This window comes from Epinephelus fuscoguttatus, linkage group LG3 (genome assembly GCF_011397635.1).
Source record: "Epinephelus fuscoguttatus linkage group LG3, E.fuscoguttatus.final_Chr_v1".
In the NCBI taxonomy this organism is placed as follows: Eukaryota; Metazoa; Chordata; class Actinopteri; order Perciformes; family Serranidae; genus Epinephelus; species Epinephelus fuscoguttatus.
The window spans coordinates 36,994,314-37,015,836 of NC_064754.1; the positions used below are offsets into that span (position 1 = coordinate 36,994,314).

The following is a 21,523-nucleotide window of genomic DNA, read 5'->3' on the forward strand; positions in this document are numbered from 1 at the left end:
CTAAAATTATTACATGGGTAATATTGTTTAACATTTAGGAGCAATTATATCCACTAAGTTAGGAACAATGATTAAATCAACACAGCAAATATTCAAAATCCCTGTCGAATGTATTCAATGTAACGCAGAGATTGAAAAAGACTATTCATCATTCATTCATTGGCATCACAATCAATGCCAAGATCACAGAGCTCCATGCCAAAAATAAAGCATCCCCTTAAATTGAGCTTTGTTGCTGTTTGTTGTTTGTTGTGTAATTTCAGTACTCAGATTGTTGAAAACAAACACACTGTTCCATGTGAAATGATTATTGTTCAGCAGTGGTAAATATTAGTCAATGTAAGTGACTATGCCTAATTTGTTTTGCGAATAAAGTTCATGAATTAAAAATTTGCCTAACAGCCATTTTTTCAGTATTACAGGTATTGAAAGACAACATTTATAGACTGCATTTATGTAATTTGAATGGTAGAAAGTAGTTGTTCTGGGAGCTGACCAAGCAGTTAGTGCATTGCTAGTTTGTTACACAGTTTGATCCAGTTGCAGTAGTAAAGGGACAAATTAAGTCTTGTCACTTTCATATGTGAGTCATGTGTTTCTTATGACAGAAACTTATATGAAACTGACTGTATAGATACATATATATATATAAAGTAAGTATTTTTTATAATATTTCAAATTTCATAGGCTGACATTTAAGAATTCTTACAGAAAAAACATAAAGAAAACATAGTTTATCATGACATTATATCTTATCCTTAACATACAAAAAACTATACTGTATGTAATGGTACATATTCATATATGTTTTTATAGCCTACTGGTTTTTATTAAATGACATATAACCAGCTCAGTGGCCTAGTGGTAGAGTGTCCACCCTCAGACTGGAAGGTCGTGGGTTCGATCCCCAGCCGGGTCATACCAAATGTATGATACCACATGATTCCCGAGCACAGCACTGCTGCTGCTCACCGCTCCCAAGGGATGGGTCAAATGCAGAGAACAAATTTCACACACTCAGGTGTGTGACAATCAGTGGAACTTTCACTTTTAATGAGCTTATATAAAGCATATAAATAAAGCATAATTCCCCTGCAAAATATATTGACTTTACATACAGAAAACATATATATAATGATATTTGTTCATATATGTAAAGCATATGTCTTTAAAACAGACATATAGGAAAAACTGCAAAAATTATATGTCACATGTATGGAAAACATACTTTGACATGTACTTTCCTTATATACCGCATACATAGATTTCACATGATTCTTATGTAATTCTTTTTATTTTCTTGTATGAAAAAAATGCAAAAGTGGCCACTTTCAAGAGTAAATCATATAAGCCTTATATGATGCACAATACATAAAACATACACTGAAGGTGATGGAACTTCTTATAAGTTTTTTCTATTTCTTTTCCATATGGGTTAAGAATAACAGGTGCATCTTACACACATGTAAACACACACCCCCACACCTGCCAACAATAGCAGCACAAAAAGCTATTAACTCCAGTCAGTAATTACTAGACAGAAAGCAACAACTACTGTGAAATATTCAGGTGTGTGAGACTTTTTTGTACACCCTCAATTTAGACAAGGGTTAAACAGTAAATGAAAACATTTTCCTGATCAACTAATTAAAAACATTTTTCAAAAGTGCTAGTCTCTCTGGTCGAGCATCTTTTTAAATGATGCAGAGGAGATATTGGCAAAAACTAGAAACTGGGGCAGATTATGCATTTGCAAATTTTTTTTCAAGGAAGGGCCTCAGGTTTTTCTGTTTTTTGGGACAAATAGATGCACATGTAAAAGCATGATTAGGAGACCAATGGCAGGGATACATGTTATTATTGGCTGTTTTACAAATGAAATTGGTGAGATCTGAGCTGATACCAATGTTTAAAATAACATTTTGGCTGGTGTCTGAGACAGATGTTTTTTTTTGTTGTTGTTTTTGTTTTTGTTGTTATGTATTCCCCCTTTTGTGGCAGGGAAACGATGAAATCCTCATTATAAAAAATAGACCTTCATTACACTATCTTTGGATGAGCACAACTTCTTAATTCCCTCTCCAGTATCTTTTTATCTTACTGTGAAAACATCAACAAATTTTCCCCGTAACAGCTGTATTTATTCAAGTTGTTTTATTCAAGTAATTCAATGCAACTATGTCAGCGGTTACCTCCGACCACCAGCTGCTCACAGCCAACATTAACTAGCTCTCCTCCTGCCGATGTCAACAGTGAGTGAGTTTACTGTTTCCGTTTATCCCAAAGTATTCCCAGGAGAGATCTCTGTCCCAAACACATTTTGTATTGTCCTTCCGGACGACAGGATGCTGTTAGTCTGTGCAAAATTGATATAACACAACAGATAAACATCGGCCACTGCCATCAGTGAATGTCATCTTTTCTGCCGATAGCCCGATGACAGTCAACAAGGCGAGTATCGGCCAGTACTGATGTTCAGCAGATAAATCGGTGCACCCTTACAAAGAAGGACTACTCCTTCATCCTGTTTAATGATGCATGTATTCGGCCTTGCTGGGATGTTTACAGACAAACTTTGTAAAAGTTATTAGCTGCCTCGACACAGTGGCACCACTTTAACAGTGCTTACTGAATTAGAGTCAGTATACTTAGGGTTTTGCGTGGTGACTTCAGCTTACAGCTCTTGTTTGACTGTGAGCCTTATTGAGCCCCATTAGCGAGTAGTAAAACAGATTACTGTGGTTTGGAAACTCCTGAAGGGACTAATCCTGCAGGAAGGTGCTGACATTGCTTTTTCACACCGTGTAAGTTTGTTTTTTCAGTCAGAACCATTAAAAATCAAGTACAGGGAGTGGATTCTTTAAACTTTAGTTTAAACTATTCATACATGCATGATGCATCACCTTTGTGCCTTTCCTCTTTGTTAGCATCTCATGTACAATGCGACCTGTCCAGGCTGATATACCACATGAACAACTTTAATTTGCATCGCAGCTGGCGGCAGAGTACTCGCTCTGTTTAAGAGAGTCCCTGCCAAGTGGGAATGCATTGCAAATGAGTTATTTTGATCACAAGCATGTCCTAGAGAGAAGAAAGCCGATGTCAAGCGGTGACATATAGCATAGACTGAATACAAATAGGGCTTCTCCTGGTGTTTTAAAGATGATATTCTGGCATTTCTGTCTGATTATATGCTATTAAGTGGACTACAAAGCCATTTTATACCCCAAGGATATGCATCTCTGCCTTCATGTCTGTTTTCATTTTAAGAGTGAACACGGTCTTTTATTGCATGTCCAATTGCAAGAGGAAATGTTAAGTGTCTTGGTGATGGTGGTCGCAGCCAGTCAGATAAAGTCATTATCTGTTTGCTCTGTCATTTTTTTCAGTTTCAGTTTTCTGACAACAAGTGGTACAAAGCAGAGGTTGAAGGGAAGGAAGGCCTGGTTCCCCGCAACTATGTCCAACTTAAACCACAAGAGTAAGTCATGATTGAAGGGAACGAAACATGTAAGCTATGTTGCATCAGCAGATGTTATTTTCATTATCAACTGATTTGTCTCTTTTCATCAATTGCTTTGTTTACAAAATTTAAGACGGTTGTCAATAGAAAAAAAATTATTTTGCTCAGAGCTCAGGGTAACATCTTCAGATTGCTTGTTGTATCCAACCAAATCCAAAAGTTTTCCATTTTCATTTATAAATAAAAAAAACACTGAGACGCAGCAAATTCTCAAATTTAAGAAGCTAAAACCAAAAATACTTTTGCCTGATGAATGACTCAAAAGACAAATGGTGTCTTTGGGATTGACTCAATATTAACTGAAGTGCCCCTTTTCATGGTTATACAGCAACTTGTCACTCGTTCTATGGCTCATTGACAAACAGATTTTGGACAACAAATTTTTATCAGGTCTTTGCTACAAAGAGGATGCTTGTTTGTGGGATCACTTTGGGTCTTTTCAGTGGGTTTGTGGAGAACAAGAACAATAGAAATATCACCAGACTTATCTTTTAAGATGGTAGCCAGATAAGCTTGAAAAGCATCCATGCATAACTGTGCGAAGACATGGGGAAATTACATTTTAGTCAGGCTAATCATCAGACGAATCATCCTATGACTCCCTTTGGAGCTTTACAATATGTTGTGACAAATGCAAAAATCCAAAACCATCTCAAAGCATTCTTTGTAATCTGCACAAAGACAGACACATGAAAATTGAATCGTGACTCCACTGGTAACTGTCAACTGAATACAGATGGCCTTGCTCCACTATAAACTGACAGCGGGTAAAATGCGACTCACTGCAGTCATTTATTTTATTGTTTTTTTCAAGTGCTGGATACCACCATGAAGTTGTATAAATGAGTGATGAGTCTTATCCTTGACTGACCTGAATTTCTTCACCCAAATTGCTTCTCTTAAACTCACTGAAATCTCATGAAAACACACTCAAACCCACCTATGGAGCACTAAATAGATGAAACATAGCTGACTGCCCTGTTAGTGTGTTCTGATATCAGCTATTTCTGACTTACATCAAGCACAAAAACCAAGGTAACATATTAAGTCACTCCTGTGTTAGTGTAGGAGTTTTAGAGTTACTTTAGCCAAACGTTGACTCATTTTACTGGAGCACTGAATTATTTATTAACCTCCCAGTAACAATATGAAAGGTAAGTTGTTGATCACCAGCAGTTCAGTGGGGTAGCAGCCACACGGTGCTCACGCAGGCAGTGCAACCCGGCTGACCTGTGTGTTGGCTACCTTGCAAAACTGCTGCGGCTCACACGTGGTGTTCACACAGAGACCTGTCTGCCAGCTCCTATCTTTCTGCATTGAGTTTGCCTCATAAAAAAGCCACAATAACAGCCTTGCATTAATAAATGAAGGGAATATGTTGACAGAAAAGCTAAAGGGCTTTAAATTTGCTAATTGCTAAGAACTCCACACATAGTGGATAAAAAATTGACAAGACATTAAATCTCTAGATGAGCCGCAGCCCTGCTGTGCTGCTGATGCGAGCTGTGGCTGCTTTAATCTGTTAACATAGGCGCCAAAATAAAAAGCAAAGAGACGCACATGTGCTGCTCACGCTATTGGTGCAGCCTGGGCCTTAGTTTTGTTAAAACTACAGGCATTACTGATGACTGACCCACATTGGTCATCATTTATGTGATTCAGCTCCCCTACAGCTGCCTCTCAGCTGCCTCCCATCATGACATCTATCCATAATGTTAATTAGAATTCCTTCTTGTGTGCTTCTGTACACGTGACAGACAGTAAGTCTCACTTATCAGCTGCTTGGACATGTGTAGTAGAGACAGCAAAGCACACTGCTGACCATGAAGCAAACAGCTTTACTATACAAGATGGGCAGTTATGATAAAACTTAGATTCCCTGCGTGTCAGTATAGCTTGAGATTGATGCTTATTTTGGTGACGTGAACATCAAATGCTATGTCTGTTGTAGTTCAGATGTGTGGATATATAAATCAAACAAGGGATTCATACCTAAAAGTGTCGTTCTCTATCTGCTTTTACTATATGCTGGCCTATGTGCTTTACTGGACTTAAATGTAGATGCTGTATTTCTGTCTGTCTCCCTGTCCTTCAGATGTTTTTTTCAATCTATCGCAGGAACAGCACACGGTACACTTCAAAGTCCAAATTTCAAGGCTACATGTGATATTAAAAGTCAAGGAATGTATTCCATGTGGACCCACTCAAAATTCAGTCTTTCCATACCCAGATTTTATCAACACAACCACTGCACACCAATTAAATTTTAGGATCGTTATGCCTCAGGACTGGCGATGGCAGAAGGGAACACCTTGAGGGAATTTCTTCAAATTTGGCACAAATGTCCTCTTGGACTCAACAATGAACTAATTAGAATTTTGTGGTCAATGGTCAAGTAACCTCATGAATATGTTTTGGCCGTAACTACAGAATTGGTATGGTAATTATGACAAATTTTCACACAAATATCTAATTGAATAAAATGATGATCATGGATGTTTTAGGAGAACTGGATACAGCACAGAAGGCAGAGTCCCATTCATTCCTATGAAAGCTGCTCGGTGACACATGAAAACAGAAAAGCCCTATTTCTGAGGTATGAAATTATAGATCTTACACATGGGGTCCGAAGAGCAAGAGCAGCAGTCTTAACTGCAGCCGCGCGGACGAATGCGGCTGAACGGCAACTTCCATCAACCAAGAGACTAACTTCAGGTTTAGCACTCCGCTAACTTGAAGGGGGATTGAATAATTTAATCTTCTAGACTTTCCAAACATTATCAGACTGAATGGATCAAATCCTGATGGTGAAACGAGTCATTTCGTGGGGGCTGTGATGCTGTATCCACTGATTTACAGACGTCTCTTTCCTAATGTAGATCTATGGGAAAAAGTTTTTTTGGCCCCATGGCATCACGTAACAATCCTGGCCAGTGTACTTCCACTTTTGACCACTAAGTAAAATTGACTTCAAAGTCTGGCGCTCTTCCTGGGGGCTCTATGATGATGGGATGACATTTTAAATCTAAAAGGTCAAAGGTCAACTTCACTGTGACATCATAATGTTCTGCAAAAACACTTTAACGACCTCATTCAACGCCATAGCTCTTGCTGCTGTGTGTCCATCTTGAAACTGTTCTGATTGTAGATCTTCTGAGCTGCTGAATCATCCATGTTTTAGAATTCGTAGCTCCTTTGCAGCAATCTCCACATTTGAAGCGTTGTCAGCTGTCATGACGACATATGAGTGTGAACAGACATGGATATAAACTAACTGCAACTTGACTGGTTTGCAGAGGCGTACAACTACGAGGCGGTAATTCTAGTTTTTAGGTTGGCAACCTTACAAGACCACATCAGCTATCGACCTCACATGTCCTGGCTTCAACATGCCATCCTGACCTCCACACCGTGTTTTCACCAGAATCATAAAATGAGAGCAACAGCCATGGTTTGTCAAAAATCCCATCCTCTCCCCAGACAAAGCACACATAGCCCAGATAATAGAAGCAAAACCAAGAAGAACAACGCTCATTCATTAAATGAAACTTTTTTCTTATTTTCCGTCAGGATATTGTGATACAAAGTTTAATTTCCCCTTTTTCAGCCACCAGAGGGCAACTTTCAGGTACAATTGGACATTTAGGAATTAGCTCACATGGACTGTCCAAATACATCTTTGTATTGGTCTCATTGGAGCAGGTTCAGCCTGGCATTCAGGTCCTGTGAAGGACGCAACCTGAAGCTGGCAGTGTCCTTTGAGGAATTCAAGGCAGGCAAATCAATAAAAGAGAGATACACGAAAAATGACAATAGGAATTAATTACATTTTTAAAGTGTTGCCAACCTGTGCGATTTATTTTTCATTCTTTCTTTTTTTGTTTTTTGTTTGTTTGTTTGTTGCCATTAAGACAATCCCTTTCTCAGAGTTGAGGTGTTAATAGCTGTACTGTAAAGCACTTTATACCCTTCAGTTCTTCCCCAGCCCATAACCTTACTTTCCATCAGAAGTTTATGGAATTCTCTCAAGTATGTGTTGCTCATAGACAAACAAACTGAATCAAACACATTAGTGGTGATATGACACAGAACATGTACTGCTGGTTTTCTGACCATCCACTGCTTGAAACAAGCACATATTTCAGCATTAGATTAGCATTGAACTTGTTTGAGTTACATTGTTCAATTAAATCAGTTCGACTGAATTTAAAAAATGACATTATTTTCCTGAGGGTTAATTAAAAACTCTGATGTTGTAATTATAAGAGGGGACTTTTTATGGATTTAATTTTCTCTCTCCTGTTGCCAGATGTAGTGGGTCAACATAAGCAGCAAAAAACATAGTAATTTGATGTCATGCTAACGCAATCAACCATCCATGTGAGAAGCAAGACATTGTGTATTTGCTGCAGTTTTGTGGTTACAATTCAACTAACAAGAACCTGTCTCTACTGCCAAAAAAGTAGCTCCGAATGTCTAAATGTTTCTTGTCGACAAAGGCAGCTACTCTCTGAGGAAAATGAATAGGCAAAAGCCAATTGCACATACCAAATTTTCTTATTTGTCATTTATTATTGTTGTTGTTTGTTTAAATAGTTTATTTGTGTTGAATTCTCATAAGCTAAGGGCCTACCCTAGGGTGTAGACTGTGCTAGGTCCAGCACTGGCTGTACACAGTATCAAGGTTCAAGTTTAAGTTATTGTTTTTTATTTGTTAAACTAATTTCCACAGCTGGTGTCATGGTGGCATAACTCGAGGGAAGGCTGAAGAGCTGCTGAGGAAACAGGGATACGGTGGAGCCTCCCTCCTCCAAGAAAGCCAGAGCTCTCCAGGGGATTTCACCCTCTCTGTCAAGTCAGTAGTCATTTCAGTTATTCCAGCTTGAGTGTTTTTATCTACTGGCTGCAGCACACTCACTGGTAAAATGGATTTGCCTGTTACAACACAATTCTGTCTTTATCTGATACAATTTTCAGTCGTTCGACTTTTTTATTGTATTCTGAAAATTACATCATTAACTGAGTGTGCTCTCAATGAAAAAACTGTTACTAACACCTAAAATAATGCTCTGTTACAGTGACAATAACACTAACATTACACAATCACATTACACAAACACAGTGAGGACACAAGAATCCATTTATAAATTATTTTCAAAATTAATTTCATTAGAGAAGAGCCTCAGTGTGGAAATGTTCACCTTGTTATCTTCAAGACTTTTTGGGATCAGTAGCAGAGATTAACAACCTCACAACCAGCTGCTATGTCATGGTAGGATTATCAGCCTGCAAATTCACCCAAGTGTTTTAAATTACAGTTGATATGATAGGAATTACATGATGTAGGCCAATACAGACTAATAACGGAAAAGGCACTGTGTTGTCTTTGCCAACACTTAGGAAATTTTAAAAGATCAAACGTAAGTTAACAGAGCATTTCTACCACCTGCTGCTGTTTAATGATCAGCAAACAGAGGTTCAACGTCATACCTGCTGCCTCAATAAATGGTTCCCTGCCCTTCCTCTATATAACAAGCCGCTCGCCATCATTGTCCAACATCCAAATTTTCCCTTTAAAAATGTAACTAAAATAAAGGTGTAGATAGTCCAGATTTGTTCGACATTTATTTCAGTTTTAGGACATTTTGTGCCTTAATTAGATGGTTGATAGCAGAGTGCTGACAAAGGGATGACATGCAGCAAAGGTCTTGGCAGGACTCAAACCAAAGATGTTAAATGATCAGCTCTGCAAAACCCTACGCCACCAGGGTGCCCACAGTTAAATTAAAACACTGACCCGTGAAATCTCAAGGGTAGAAGGGTGTGGGTTGATCCCTCATTCAGAGAATTCTTGTTAATGTAACTGCAGTTAAATAATGCAGGCAACAGGAACAGAGGGTCGCTGCCTTGCTGCAGTTAGTGCAGACGGTGACAGAGGTTAATGACAGTGGAATGTCTAACGAGAAGCTGCATAATTTACAACGACAAATTAAATGTCGTTTTTCGAGCCACACTAGCTTGGACATTTTATGCTTACAACCACACCCACGCTAAATCCTGCCCTGCCTGTTTTTTTGCCATTGCACCGGCACAGAGTGGGGGAGCTGTCATTCAAGCGCAGACAGCTGACAGGTTAGGGTTATTAAGTTATTAAGGTTATTAATAAAATTACAGATGGCTCTGTTCTGTTTATTTGATCTATTCATATTGTTTACTCTGACTGGCTTGCCTTGTCCAAGGTGACTTGTTTGTGTCAGTCTGACAGCTTGATCAATGATCTTTTAACATTATGTCAAAACAAGCTGTCACTTTCTTTCTGTGTGATGACAGAATATGAAAAGGGCATTTTTATTTGAGCTCTGACCTCACTGGGTCTCAATGTTCCTTATGATGCAACTTGATGAAACACCCATATGCAACAGCCAGGGCTTCATTTTCACAGTCTACCTTGTAGTACAGCATTTAACAGAGTTTTAAAAACTACATCCCGGATTTTAATACGATTAAATTAACTGGTCGATGCATATATTTTGTCTGCATTTTTTTGCATTTCAAAGGTAACATTTGTCCATTGGCAACTATAATTATTATAAAAGCAAGGATCACTCAAACACTTGTGTATTACACTGTACAAACACTTTCCCAAAAGGCAACAGGTCACATCAGATAATAAAACTGAAAAGAATCTGATCATATGAAACTAAAACTACAAAATAACTTGACAAATATAAAACTATAATGTGTGCGTTAGGGGAGTGTTTCAGTGAGCTCCACTAGGGCTATATGCTAATATAAATGCCAAGTGCTTCAGTAATTATTTTATCCCGCTCTGCTTTTGCGTTTAAATGCTGTGTGGAAGCAGTGGGGAGAAGGAGTTGGGCCCATTGTCCGCCAACACACTGTCACAACTCTGTCTAGTGCTGACCGGGAAACGGCAGGTGAGTCTTTCATTTGCACTTGCCATATAGTCTCTATATTACAGACTCTACATTCAGTGAATGTAGAGTCTGGAGGCAAACCCCGGAGATCTTGCCTCCGGGGTTTGCCTCCAGTTGTTGCCAGGTTAAATGGTCCGTGTGGTGAACTAACGAGGCGGAACATAATTGGCGTCACTGCAAACTCTGAGTCCATCACAGTGGTTCAGCATATTTACTTATATATAAACGGAAGTCGGAAACGAAAATTCGCCTCCTCCGCCCGAATCAAACCAGAATGCCAAAAAATCGGGGGTCTGCCCCTAGAGGCTGTATCACCGTCTGTCGGAAGTCAGACGCTGAATACAGCCGATGGATATGAGTATGACTGACACACGCCAATCAGCCACTTACATAGTGCTGAAGGGGTGACGTTTTTCTGTAGGATGATGGTAAAGTTAGCATTGCACTGGTTCCTTCGTTGAAAAGCCTATGGGATTTTTTGATTGTTGCCAAAAATAAGCTCCATGGCAAACAAACGTTTATGATATTTACACATTTTGTTAAGCAAGATATTCTTCACAGATGAAAACCACTTTCAGGAAGAGGCTATGACGGTCACATGACCTAACGTTACCACCATAAGATGACTGTAAAGCCACATCTGGCGCCGCTCAGCATCTCATTTAGCTACATGTCAGCAACCGCCTTTTTGAGACACATAGAAGCTTCAAAATTCACAAGTGAGGTATTTACTGACGTATTTTATGTCGTAGAACAAAACGTGAAAGTCTCTTTAGCGTGTGTTTAGCTCAGACCTTATTTCAGATATCTAACCAAAAACCTTTAAAAAAACAAAAAACAAAAAAAAAACATTGACTTTAAGACAAGGGAGCCATGGGGCGCCCAGCAGCTCGGTGGGGAGAGCAGGCATCCCATGTACAAAGGAAATGTCTTTACTGCAGCGGCCGATAGTTTGATTCCAGCCTTTTAAAAGATCAAAGTCTTGATTCTTAAACCTCGTAATGAGCCAACCTCCCAGTTATTTAATTTTTTCTTGAATAGCATACATCAGGCCTATTCAGTTGGCAGCCCACAGGCCACATCTGGACCAGAAGGAACCTCTGAGAGGCGCAGCTAGGGATGGGTACCAAAATTCAGTATTAAATGGCCCTCTGGGCAAAATTAATAAAGACAGCAGTATTGAAAGACTCAGAAATTTTTGTTTTTTTTAATAAAGTTTTGTTTTCATTTGTTAATATGCTGCAGCCTCTATCTTGCGCTCTGCATGTCGGGGCTGACTACACACACACACACACACACACACACACACACGCACACATGCAACACAGTGTGAAGTCAGTGAACAGCAGAGAGAGGCCATGGTGCAGGGAAAGTGAATATAACTTGAAGATTACTTTAGTTGATGACAACAATGCAACAAAACGCTGTTTTTTAAATATGTGCAATAAAACCTTTGCCAGTAAAAAGCCAATTCTTTATCAATATACATGTTGAGCATGTAGAAAGTGATATTTCAGTGTGCTCTGTCCGCAGTCGCTCATTCAGCGGTCATGTTTTACACAAGCACAGTGGCTTCCTATAGCTAATAGCAAATTGTTAAAAAAAAATGCTAAAACTAAAGCTGCGTGTATGTAGTCTAACTGTTGAGTTTGCCACGGCTTTTAAAATTAGCCAGAGGTAGTGTTAGCCTACCTGCGGACAGTGACTCACATCAACAGCAAAGGTCAGGAGAGCAGCGAGCAGGAGGAAGTACTGATACTGACCGATATCTGTGGTCTTCATTCTTTATTAACATTGCTTATTTACTTCACTTAGTATTGTGATGTCAGGAGTAATATGTATTTTATTGACATTTTAGATTTGTCTCCAGTGAGATCGTTTTTGAATAGTAACTTTGCTGTTGTAAATGTATTTGCTGCCATAGATTGGATAAAAATACATCTCATGTATTTTCCTCAACTGAAAGAGGGGAGAGGGAGAAAGAGAGATGCCGGCAGAGAGACTAGGGGTTCATCCCATCCTTCCTTGACTCCTCTATCCCCGATCACTTGACCTGGAAATAGATTGAGACTCGCCATCTTGTAGGGCGTCTCAGTTCCTTAAATGCACTCGGAGGAGTCAAGGCGAGAGGAGGCTTTCGGTGGGGAGGGAAGCGAGGATACACTTTTTTCACACACATTTTTCTCTTCATTTCCCTCATCAACTTTTATTATGGATACAATCAAAGTCAGAGAGTCTGTCTGCAAATAATGAACTCACAATCAGAATATCAATACATACAGATGCAAATAATGAATAAATCATATAAACACATTGTGTGACTGAGCAGGACACAGGACAGATTATAGATACAGAACGCAGGTTGTTGTTCATGTGCAGGTGATTGTTAGAGAGAAAACACTGCTGCTCTGCTACTGAGAACTGTATCTGTATCTATATCATTGTATATGTATATATAACATTGTGTGTGTGAATCAACAAACTCCATTAAAAGTTTCTATAGCTGTTAAAGGGCCAGTGTGTAATATTTGGCATGGTTTACTGTCAGTCTGAATCTGAATCTGAATATTCTACCCATTAATATGTTTATACAAGTGTATAATCGCTATAAAATAAAATTTGTTTGGTTTTCGTAGCCTTATAATTATGCTTATATATATATATATATATATATATATATATATAGCAAGGGCCTTGCTTTAGAGAGGTCGCTATCTTGTGCCGCCATGTATGTACGGCAGACCGAGCGAACAATCCAGGCAGCCAGAGAATGAACCAACGAAGACAGCGGAAGGAAAGAAGAAGGAGGAGGAAACAGCAGAGTGTTAGCAGTTCGTCGATAGAGAGTAGTGAAAAGTTTTTTTAGTTATAAAGTTTGTGAATGGACCACACTTACCACGCAACAGGAGAGAATGAACCCAAACTGTCATCTGCGAGGAAAAGAAGACGCAGCTTCACTCCTTGTCATGCACTCTCTGCGGCGCTTTTGCTCCTGATGATATATCTCCCCAACGATGGTAGCAGTAGCACCGAATCCCATTCTGTGCATTCAGCCTCTCTTCTTGCCCGCTCAGCATCAAACACATGGAGTTCCTCATCTGTATGCTCCGGCTCAAACAGGTATGGCTTTGGGTCTGTGTCCGCTACAAGAAACTCTTCAAAATCATGTTCAAAGTCGTCCATTGCAGCTACTATAGTCCGGAGATATCACTAGGCTAAATAAACAGCTGAGCTCTGTTTACAGGCTACGCTGTCAGTCAGTGTGCGGGCTGGAGGTTGGCGGAGCAGAGAGGGAGGGGGTGCCCACTCGGTATGGTAAACGAGTATGTGTGTAAAGTCATGAAGTGTGTGTGTTACGCTAGAAGAGTCAGAGTTTGGGACGGAGTCTTTTACCCCTGGTGTTACCGGAGTTTCTGGAGTGCTCAAATAAACTGGCCTTTTTCCCAAACGCTCCTCTGGTCTCCTGCTCGTGAGGGATTCATTACAATATTGTAACATGGCTTAGATTTCTAAATAAACATTCACCTCTTCGCTAGATATACCTACTCCTGAAAAACTTGTGCGCAAGGCTTTTTGTCCCTACGAGGCCACCGTCATTTACCCGACAGGAGGGGTGAGCGAGTGAGCCCTGCAATCTAGAATTTGGCCACTGATGTCACTGTTTTCAACCCATTTTACACACTGGCCCTTTAATAAACGGATGTCACTTCACGTGACGCTTAAGAGGAAAGGACGTCTCATTTCTCGAAAGATATTACTCCTCGTTTCTTCTCTCCTCGCATCTCATCCTTGCATCTCCCCGCTGTGTCCTACGAGGGAGGAGCTAAGACTTGAGGAAGAGACGCAAGTGAGGGAAACGTGAATGCGAGATTCGGTATTGGGATGAACCCAGTGTGTGTGTCTCAGAGTCAGGGATCCTCCCTTGGTAGGAGGAGTCCTTCAAACAATCCCTCAGCGGGGTTTGTTGATCTAGCCTTCTTGAAATTCATCCATTTCAGGATCCTTGCTTGACTTCGAGAAACACCTATAGAGTTTGTTACTGGTTACTGTTATTGCCACTTGTTCAGGGCTGTTTCAAGACACTCTGGGGGCCCCAGGCAAGAGGCACCTTGGAGGGCCCCCACCCCCCACGCCTCTAGGGTGACCAGGTCCCAATAAACCAAATGTGGGACAAGGAGTAGGTTTGTGAGGGACAATGTGGGACACCCGCCCCCAGTGCGAAGTTTAGTCATCAGAGACTTGTCACGGTACCAAAATTGGGACCCACGGTACGATACCAGTGAAAGTATCACAGTTCTGAGTAGTATCACGATACCACAGCAAAAATGAGGCAGATGTGCCTTTTGTCATTTATAAAAAGATAAATCACTTTTCTATAATACATTACTGATATTTCAATGGAATAAATTACTTATTGATGTATTCATACTTCAAAAACAGCATCAATCAGTGATTAACATAGGGGGGATTAAAATAAAATAAATAAATAAAATAAAAATAAACCAGCCACCCTCCTCCCCTGACAAGTAAAGAACAGTCCCTCCATAAGTAAAGAACAGTCTCTAAAGTGCACTGAGGTTTGTGGGCCGTTACCTGCCACAAAGAGAGAAATGTGAACGGCTCATTTCTCCTCTGACACATCACACCTGTGTGCCGCCACGGCCCGGCTGTTCAGGTATTTCTGGACAGTCATGAAATCAACAAAGAAGAAATTATTGGACCTGGAGCCGGACTTCTCCATCTCCGTTAAGCCCTTATCTTGCACCATATTTGACAGGAATACAGCGTCTGTGACCCCATTCAACCCACAACTGGCAGGATTCGCCTTTAGTTTCTGCTGCTGGTTGAAATCTGTACTCACACAGCGTGCTCCTGAATGATTTGTTTTGCTTGCGCAAAACATTTTTAGTCGCAAATGCGAGTAAAATGCTCGCACCGTAGAGCTCTGTGGAAAACAAATCACTGTAGCATATAAACAAATCTAACCTACAAGTAAAAAGAAACAAATAGTAACTTTCACTGCTTAAAGATACTCAATAGCTCAGCTAATACCTGAAATGTCACTGGATACAAACCACCGCAGCAGCATATTGAGTGCCAGGTGGCCAGCGCACGCTGTTATTGGCCAGTGCACGCTGTTATTGGACGGTGCATGGACACTCACCCTCTTGCAATTGACTTTGAACTTATCCCACAGTAGTGGTACCGTGAGGTAACGTAGTACTACAGTACTCCAACAATGCTAGCGCGGGTGGCAACCAATCATGCGGGACATGGTCTCAATTTGCATGACGTGTGAAAAGAGACAGAAATGCTGTGTAGTCCCGCACAATCGTCTGGTCACCCTACTTCCACTGCCACTTGCAAGCAGCAGCTAGTAGGGGGCCCCATGAGGGGGGATTCCAATGTGTTGCCGTTGTTGCAGTGTCTATAGGGGTTCCATCATACTGTCATTGATATGGACCAATGTCAGCTGTCTCCGGGGGCCCCCTTCCAGCTTGGAGCCCTATACAATTGCCTAGTTTTCCTGTCCGGTTGCGATGGCCCTGCACTTGTGCTAAACAAATGCTAATTTGCATTTGTTTAAAATTTGTCGTAACCCAAAGCTTGAAAAATAAAGGTTTTGAATAAGCTGCACGCTGCTGAAAATGACTGCATCATTGACATTTCTTGGTTTTAAAACCCAGCCCACTTGAATTTGTAACTGGCATCATGGTTGTACGCCAGGGCCATTTACGCCATGGATGTCAGACCTGACCGAGTTGACGTCGTACAGAGCTGACATTTTTATATATTTATTAATTTCACAGCAGTTGTAATGAGTAGCCATTTTACCTTTCAAAGTTGCTGAGAGTTCTCTTAATGCCAATCAAAATACTCAGTTTTAAACCATAATTATTATTTAGTTTGGATTTGGAAGGGCTATGGTGTTGACTGGTTATGGGTGAGACACACCTATTAGGAAGTGAGACAGGAGACCTGGGGATATACTGGCTAAGCCCTGATTAAATGATGTTTTTGTAGAAATCTGACAGAGTTGAAAAAAATCTGGGACACATCTTTAACAAAAAATAAATAAATGAAAAATTGAAGCAAAGATGTTTATAGCAATACATTTTGACACTGATGTTATCAGTGAATACATACTGTTAGTTTTTTTGCTCAGAGCAAGTTCAGAAAATGAAAATAGATTAAATATTTTATAAATCATGTTTATTTCATACATATAAAGCATAAAATAGTGTTTCACCTCAGAAATGGAATTTGTGTGTTGACCTAATGGTTCAGGATGTTGACATCTCCAAGAAATAACAGCTGTTGTGTGATTGTATTGTGATGGTCCACAATTCTCATATTTTCCCCCCTGTGAATCATCAGTCACACCCCAAAGGTTCATATTAAAGTTTAATCTCTGTGACATCCTGAGTGGTGCTCTAAATTTGTCAGGAATCATCTTAGCCTGTAGTTTCTTAGGTTGTCTTTCACTTTTTATCTTTCCTAGATTATCAAATACTAGTCCATACCCATTGGTAGCTTTGTCACCTTCTACCTATGCCAATCCTCAATGCCTATGTTCAGTTTCACATAGATTGACCACGTCAGACAGAATGACTGACTGACAGAATGACACACTGACAGTTTCCGTGATTATGTACAGCATATCATACCATGACTTAGTCATACCAAAAATTAGAAGAAAAGTTCGGCCACAGGGGGAGCCACAGCGATCAGTCGCATTTTAGCCATTTTTCTGTTGTTATAGCGCCACCCAGTTGCCAATTAGAGTTAAATTTCTCCAGTCACCTTGAGGCGTCCTGTTCTACATATCTACCAAGTTTAGTAAAAATCGATATGCCAGTCAGACCTAGATAAGAAATTAGCTCTCTAGCGCCCCCATTTTGTTTGATGGGGTCAATAATGGAGGGGTCCCCTCAGATTATGTGTGGTCATATGCCTACAAAGTTGCGTGGTGATCGGTGAAACTCTTGAGATGTTATACACCTTTATGTGATGAGCCACGCCCTCCGCAATATTCATTGCCTTATAGAAGCTCAGGTTTAGTAAGTTTTCCAACTTTTGCCAAGAGGGAACTTTAGATATTGGTCCCTAGATTATGTTCACCGAGTTTCATGCAGATCGGTCAAACTTCCTGTGAGAGATCCATTTTAAGTGTCTTTCAAAAAATTCAAAATGGCGGAAAATCTGTATAACGGGAAGTTATGGGTTCTTGAGGCAAATTTGTTCCTCATGAGGAGAGGCATCTCTGTGCAAAGTTTCATGTCTCTATGACATACGGGGCATGAGATATGCCCATTCAAAGTTTGCAATTTCAATCAGTTGCTATAGCGCCCCCCTTTGGCCAATTGATGTAATACTGCTTCATTCGCATCCTCCCATTACCCTCTACCACTGTACCAAATTTCACATGGATTGACCAAGTCAGTGAGGAGAAAAACGTGGAACAGACACACCAACAGACACACCCACAGACAGACAGAGTTTTCGTCATTATATAGTAAAATAAGGAAGTTTTTACCACCAAAATCTCCTCCAGGATTTTAAACTCTCTTTGGTCTTCACATTTTCACCCTCCACAGGTTTGACAATGGTTTTCAGCATTTCAAGGTCTTGCATGACAGCGCAGGAAATGACTTCCTCTGGGTGGTTCAGTACAAGTCATTAAACTAGCTGGTGGAATATTATCGCACCTCCTAGTTATCTTGGATATATAGATGTGGAGGAGGATTGTTATTATTGTAGGCGATTTTAACATTCATGTCGACGTTGATAATGACTCCCTGGCTACCGCGTTTATCTCATTATTAGCCTCCATTGGCTTCAGTCAGGGTGTACATGAACCTACTCATTGTTTTAACCATACCCTTGATCTAGTTCTGACGTATGGAATTGAAATTGATAACCTAAAAGTCTTTCCACAGAATCCCTCGCTATCGGATCATTATCTGATTACTTTTGATTTCTTTTTACTCGATTACACGCCACTCAGCAACAGTTACTATACTAGATGTTTATCAGATAGTGCTGTCGCAAAACTTAAGGAAAAGATTACTTCGTCGTTAAATTCAATACCAATACCTTCAGTAACAGAGGTTTCCCGTGCCGACTTTAACCTCTCCCGAATTGATCATTTTGTTGATAGCACCGTAGGCTCGCTACGAACAACACTCGACTCTGTAGCTCCTCTTAAAAAGAAGTTAAAAAAGCAAAGAAAGTTCGCTCCTTGGTATAACTCTCAAACCCGTAGGTTAAAACAAATATCGCGAACATTTGAAAGGAATTGGCGATTAACCAAACTGGAAGAATCTCATTTAATCTGGACAGACAGTCTCAAAACTTATAAGAGGGGCCTCTGCAATGCCAGAGCAAACTATTATTCAGCATTAATAGAAGACAATAAGAACAACCCCAGGTTTCTTTTCAGCACTGTAGCCAGGCTGACTGAGAGTCAAAGCTCTATTGAGCCTTGTATTCCTTTAGCCCTTAGCAGTAATGATTTTATGAGCTTTTTTAATGACAAAATTCTAACTATTAGAGACAAAATTCATGACCTCCTGCCCTCAGATAGTACCTATCTAACCTCAAACACAGCTGTAAAATCTAATATATATTTAGATTGCTTCTCCCCAATTTCTCTTCAAGAATTGACTGCAGTGATTTCTTCATCCAAATCATCAACGTGTCTCTTAGACCCCATCCCAACTAGGCTACTTAAGGAGGTCTTTCCTTTAGTTAACACTCATATATTAGATATGATCAATATATCCTTATTAACAGGCTATGTACCACAGTCTTTTAAGATAGCTGTAATTAAACCTCTACTAAAAAAGCCCACCCTGGATCCAGAGGTGTTAGCCAACTATAGACCAATATCTAATCTTCCCTTTATGTCAAAGATCCTTGAGAAAGTAGTCGCAGACCAGCTGTGTGATTTTCTCCAGGATATTAATTTATTTGAGGAATTTCAGTCAGGATTTAGAGTGCATCATAGCACTGAGACAGCTCTAGTTAAAATTACAAATGACCTTCTGATTGCTTCAGACAGAGGACTCGTCTCTGTACTTGTTTTATTAGATCTTAGTGCGGCGTTTGACACAATTGACCATCAAATTCTACTGCAGAGACTGGATCACTTAATTGGCTTAAAAGGTTCAGCACTAAGCTGGTTTAAATCTTATTTATCTGATCGTTTTCAATTTGTTGACGTTCACAATGAACCATCCTTACGTACTAAAGTTTGTTTTGGAGTTCCGCAAGGTTCTGTGCTCGGACCAATCCTGTTTACTCTATATATGCTTCCTTTAGGTAACATCATTAGAAATCACTCTATAAATTTCCATTGTTATGCAGATGATACTCAGTTGTATTTATCAATGAAGCCAGAAGAAAGCAATCAATTAACTAAACTCCATAATTGCCTTAAAGACATAAAAACTTGGATGAGCACCAATTTCCTGATGTTAAATTCAGACAAAACTGAAGTTATTGTTCTTGGCCCCAAACAACTCAGAGACTCTTTATCTGATAACATAGTTTCTCTAGATGGCATTGCTCTGGCCTCTGCCACTACCGTAAGAAACCTCGGAGTAATATTTGATCAAGATTTGTCTTTTAATTCTCATTTTAAAGCAAACCTCACGGACTGCATTTTTTCATTCATGCGTAATATTGCGCGAAAATTAGCCTATCCTGACTAAAAGATGCAGAAAAATTGGTCCACGCTTTTGTTACCTCAAGGCTGGATTACTGTAACTCTATTATCAGGTAGCTCTAGTAAGTCCTTAAAAACTCTCCAGCTAATTCAGAATGCAGCAGCACGTACTAACAGGAACTAAGAAACGCGATCATATCTCTCCTGTTTTAGCTTCTCTGCACTGGCTCCTGTAAAATCCAGAATTGAATTTAAAATCCTACTGTTAACTTATAAAGCTCTAAATGGTCAAGCTCCATCATATCTTAGAGAGCTCATAGTGCCATATTATCCCACCAGAACACTGCGCCTGAGAACGCAGGGTTACTCGTGGTCCCTAAAGTCTCCAAAGTAGATCAGGAGCCAGAGCCTTTAGCTATCAGGCTCCTCTCCTGTGGAATCATCTTCCTGTTACGGTCCGGGAGGCAGACACTCCACATTTAAGACTAGACTTAAGACTTTCCTCTTTGATAAAGCTTATAGTTAGGGCTGGCTCAGGCTTGCCCTGTACCAGCCCTTAGTTAGGCTGACTTAGGCCTAGTCTGCCGGAGGACCTCTATAATACACCGGCCCCTTCTCTCCTTCTCTCTCTCTCTCTCATCCTATAACTCAATCTAGCTAACCCGGACATTCTGGATGTCACTAACTCGGCTTCTTCTCCGGAGCCTTTGTGCTCCACTGTCTCTCAGATTAACTCATATCACAGCGGTGCCTGGACAGCATGACGTGTGTGGTTGTGCTGCTGCCGTGGTCCCGCCAGATGCCTCCTGCTGCCGCCATCATTAGTCATTAGTCATACTTCTTCTGTTATTATACACATATGACTATTGTCACACATGTATACTGCCAGATATTAATACATACTTTCAACATATTGTACCGCAGTAACCAGAACTATAACTATAATATTATTACTTTCATTAATGTTGTTGTAAGCTACTGTCATTACCTGCATCTCTCTCTCTCTCTCTCTCTCTCTCTGTCTCATTGTGTCATATGGATTACTGTTAATTTATTATGCTGATCTGTTCTGTACGACATCTATTGCACGTCTGTCCGTCCTGGAAGAGGGATCCCTCCTCAGTTGCTCTTCCTGAGGTTTCTACCGTTTTTTTTCCCCGTTAAAGGGGTTTTTTTGGGGAGTTTTTCCTTATCCGCTGTGAGGGTCTTAAGGACAGAGGGATGTCGTATGCTGTAAAGCCCTGTGAGGCAAATTGTGATTTGTGATATTGGGCTTTATAAATAAAATTGATTGATTGATTGATTGATTGTTACATAATTGAAAGCTTGACAACAGCTTCAAAATTAAACTTTTGGTGCAGTTGTGTTTTCAGCATCTGTTCCCAAGGTAGC

The 21,523-nt window shown here is 40.1% G+C and overlaps 1 protein-coding gene across 1 annotated transcript in view; it reads left to right on the top strand.

Moving 5' to 3' along the window:
* grb2a (growth factor receptor-bound protein 2a) overlaps positions 1–21,523 on the top strand; it is a 69,830-nt gene that overhangs the window by 40,122 nt on the left and 8,185 nt on the right. Inside the window, exons 2-3 of the mRNA XM_049571347.1 lie at positions 3,390–3,481; positions 8,256–8,378. Of these exons, the coding sequence (XP_049427304.1) occupies positions 3,390–3,481; positions 8,256–8,378 (215 nt within the window). The remainder of the gene's footprint in view (positions 1–3,389; positions 3,482–8,255; positions 8,379–21,523) is intronic.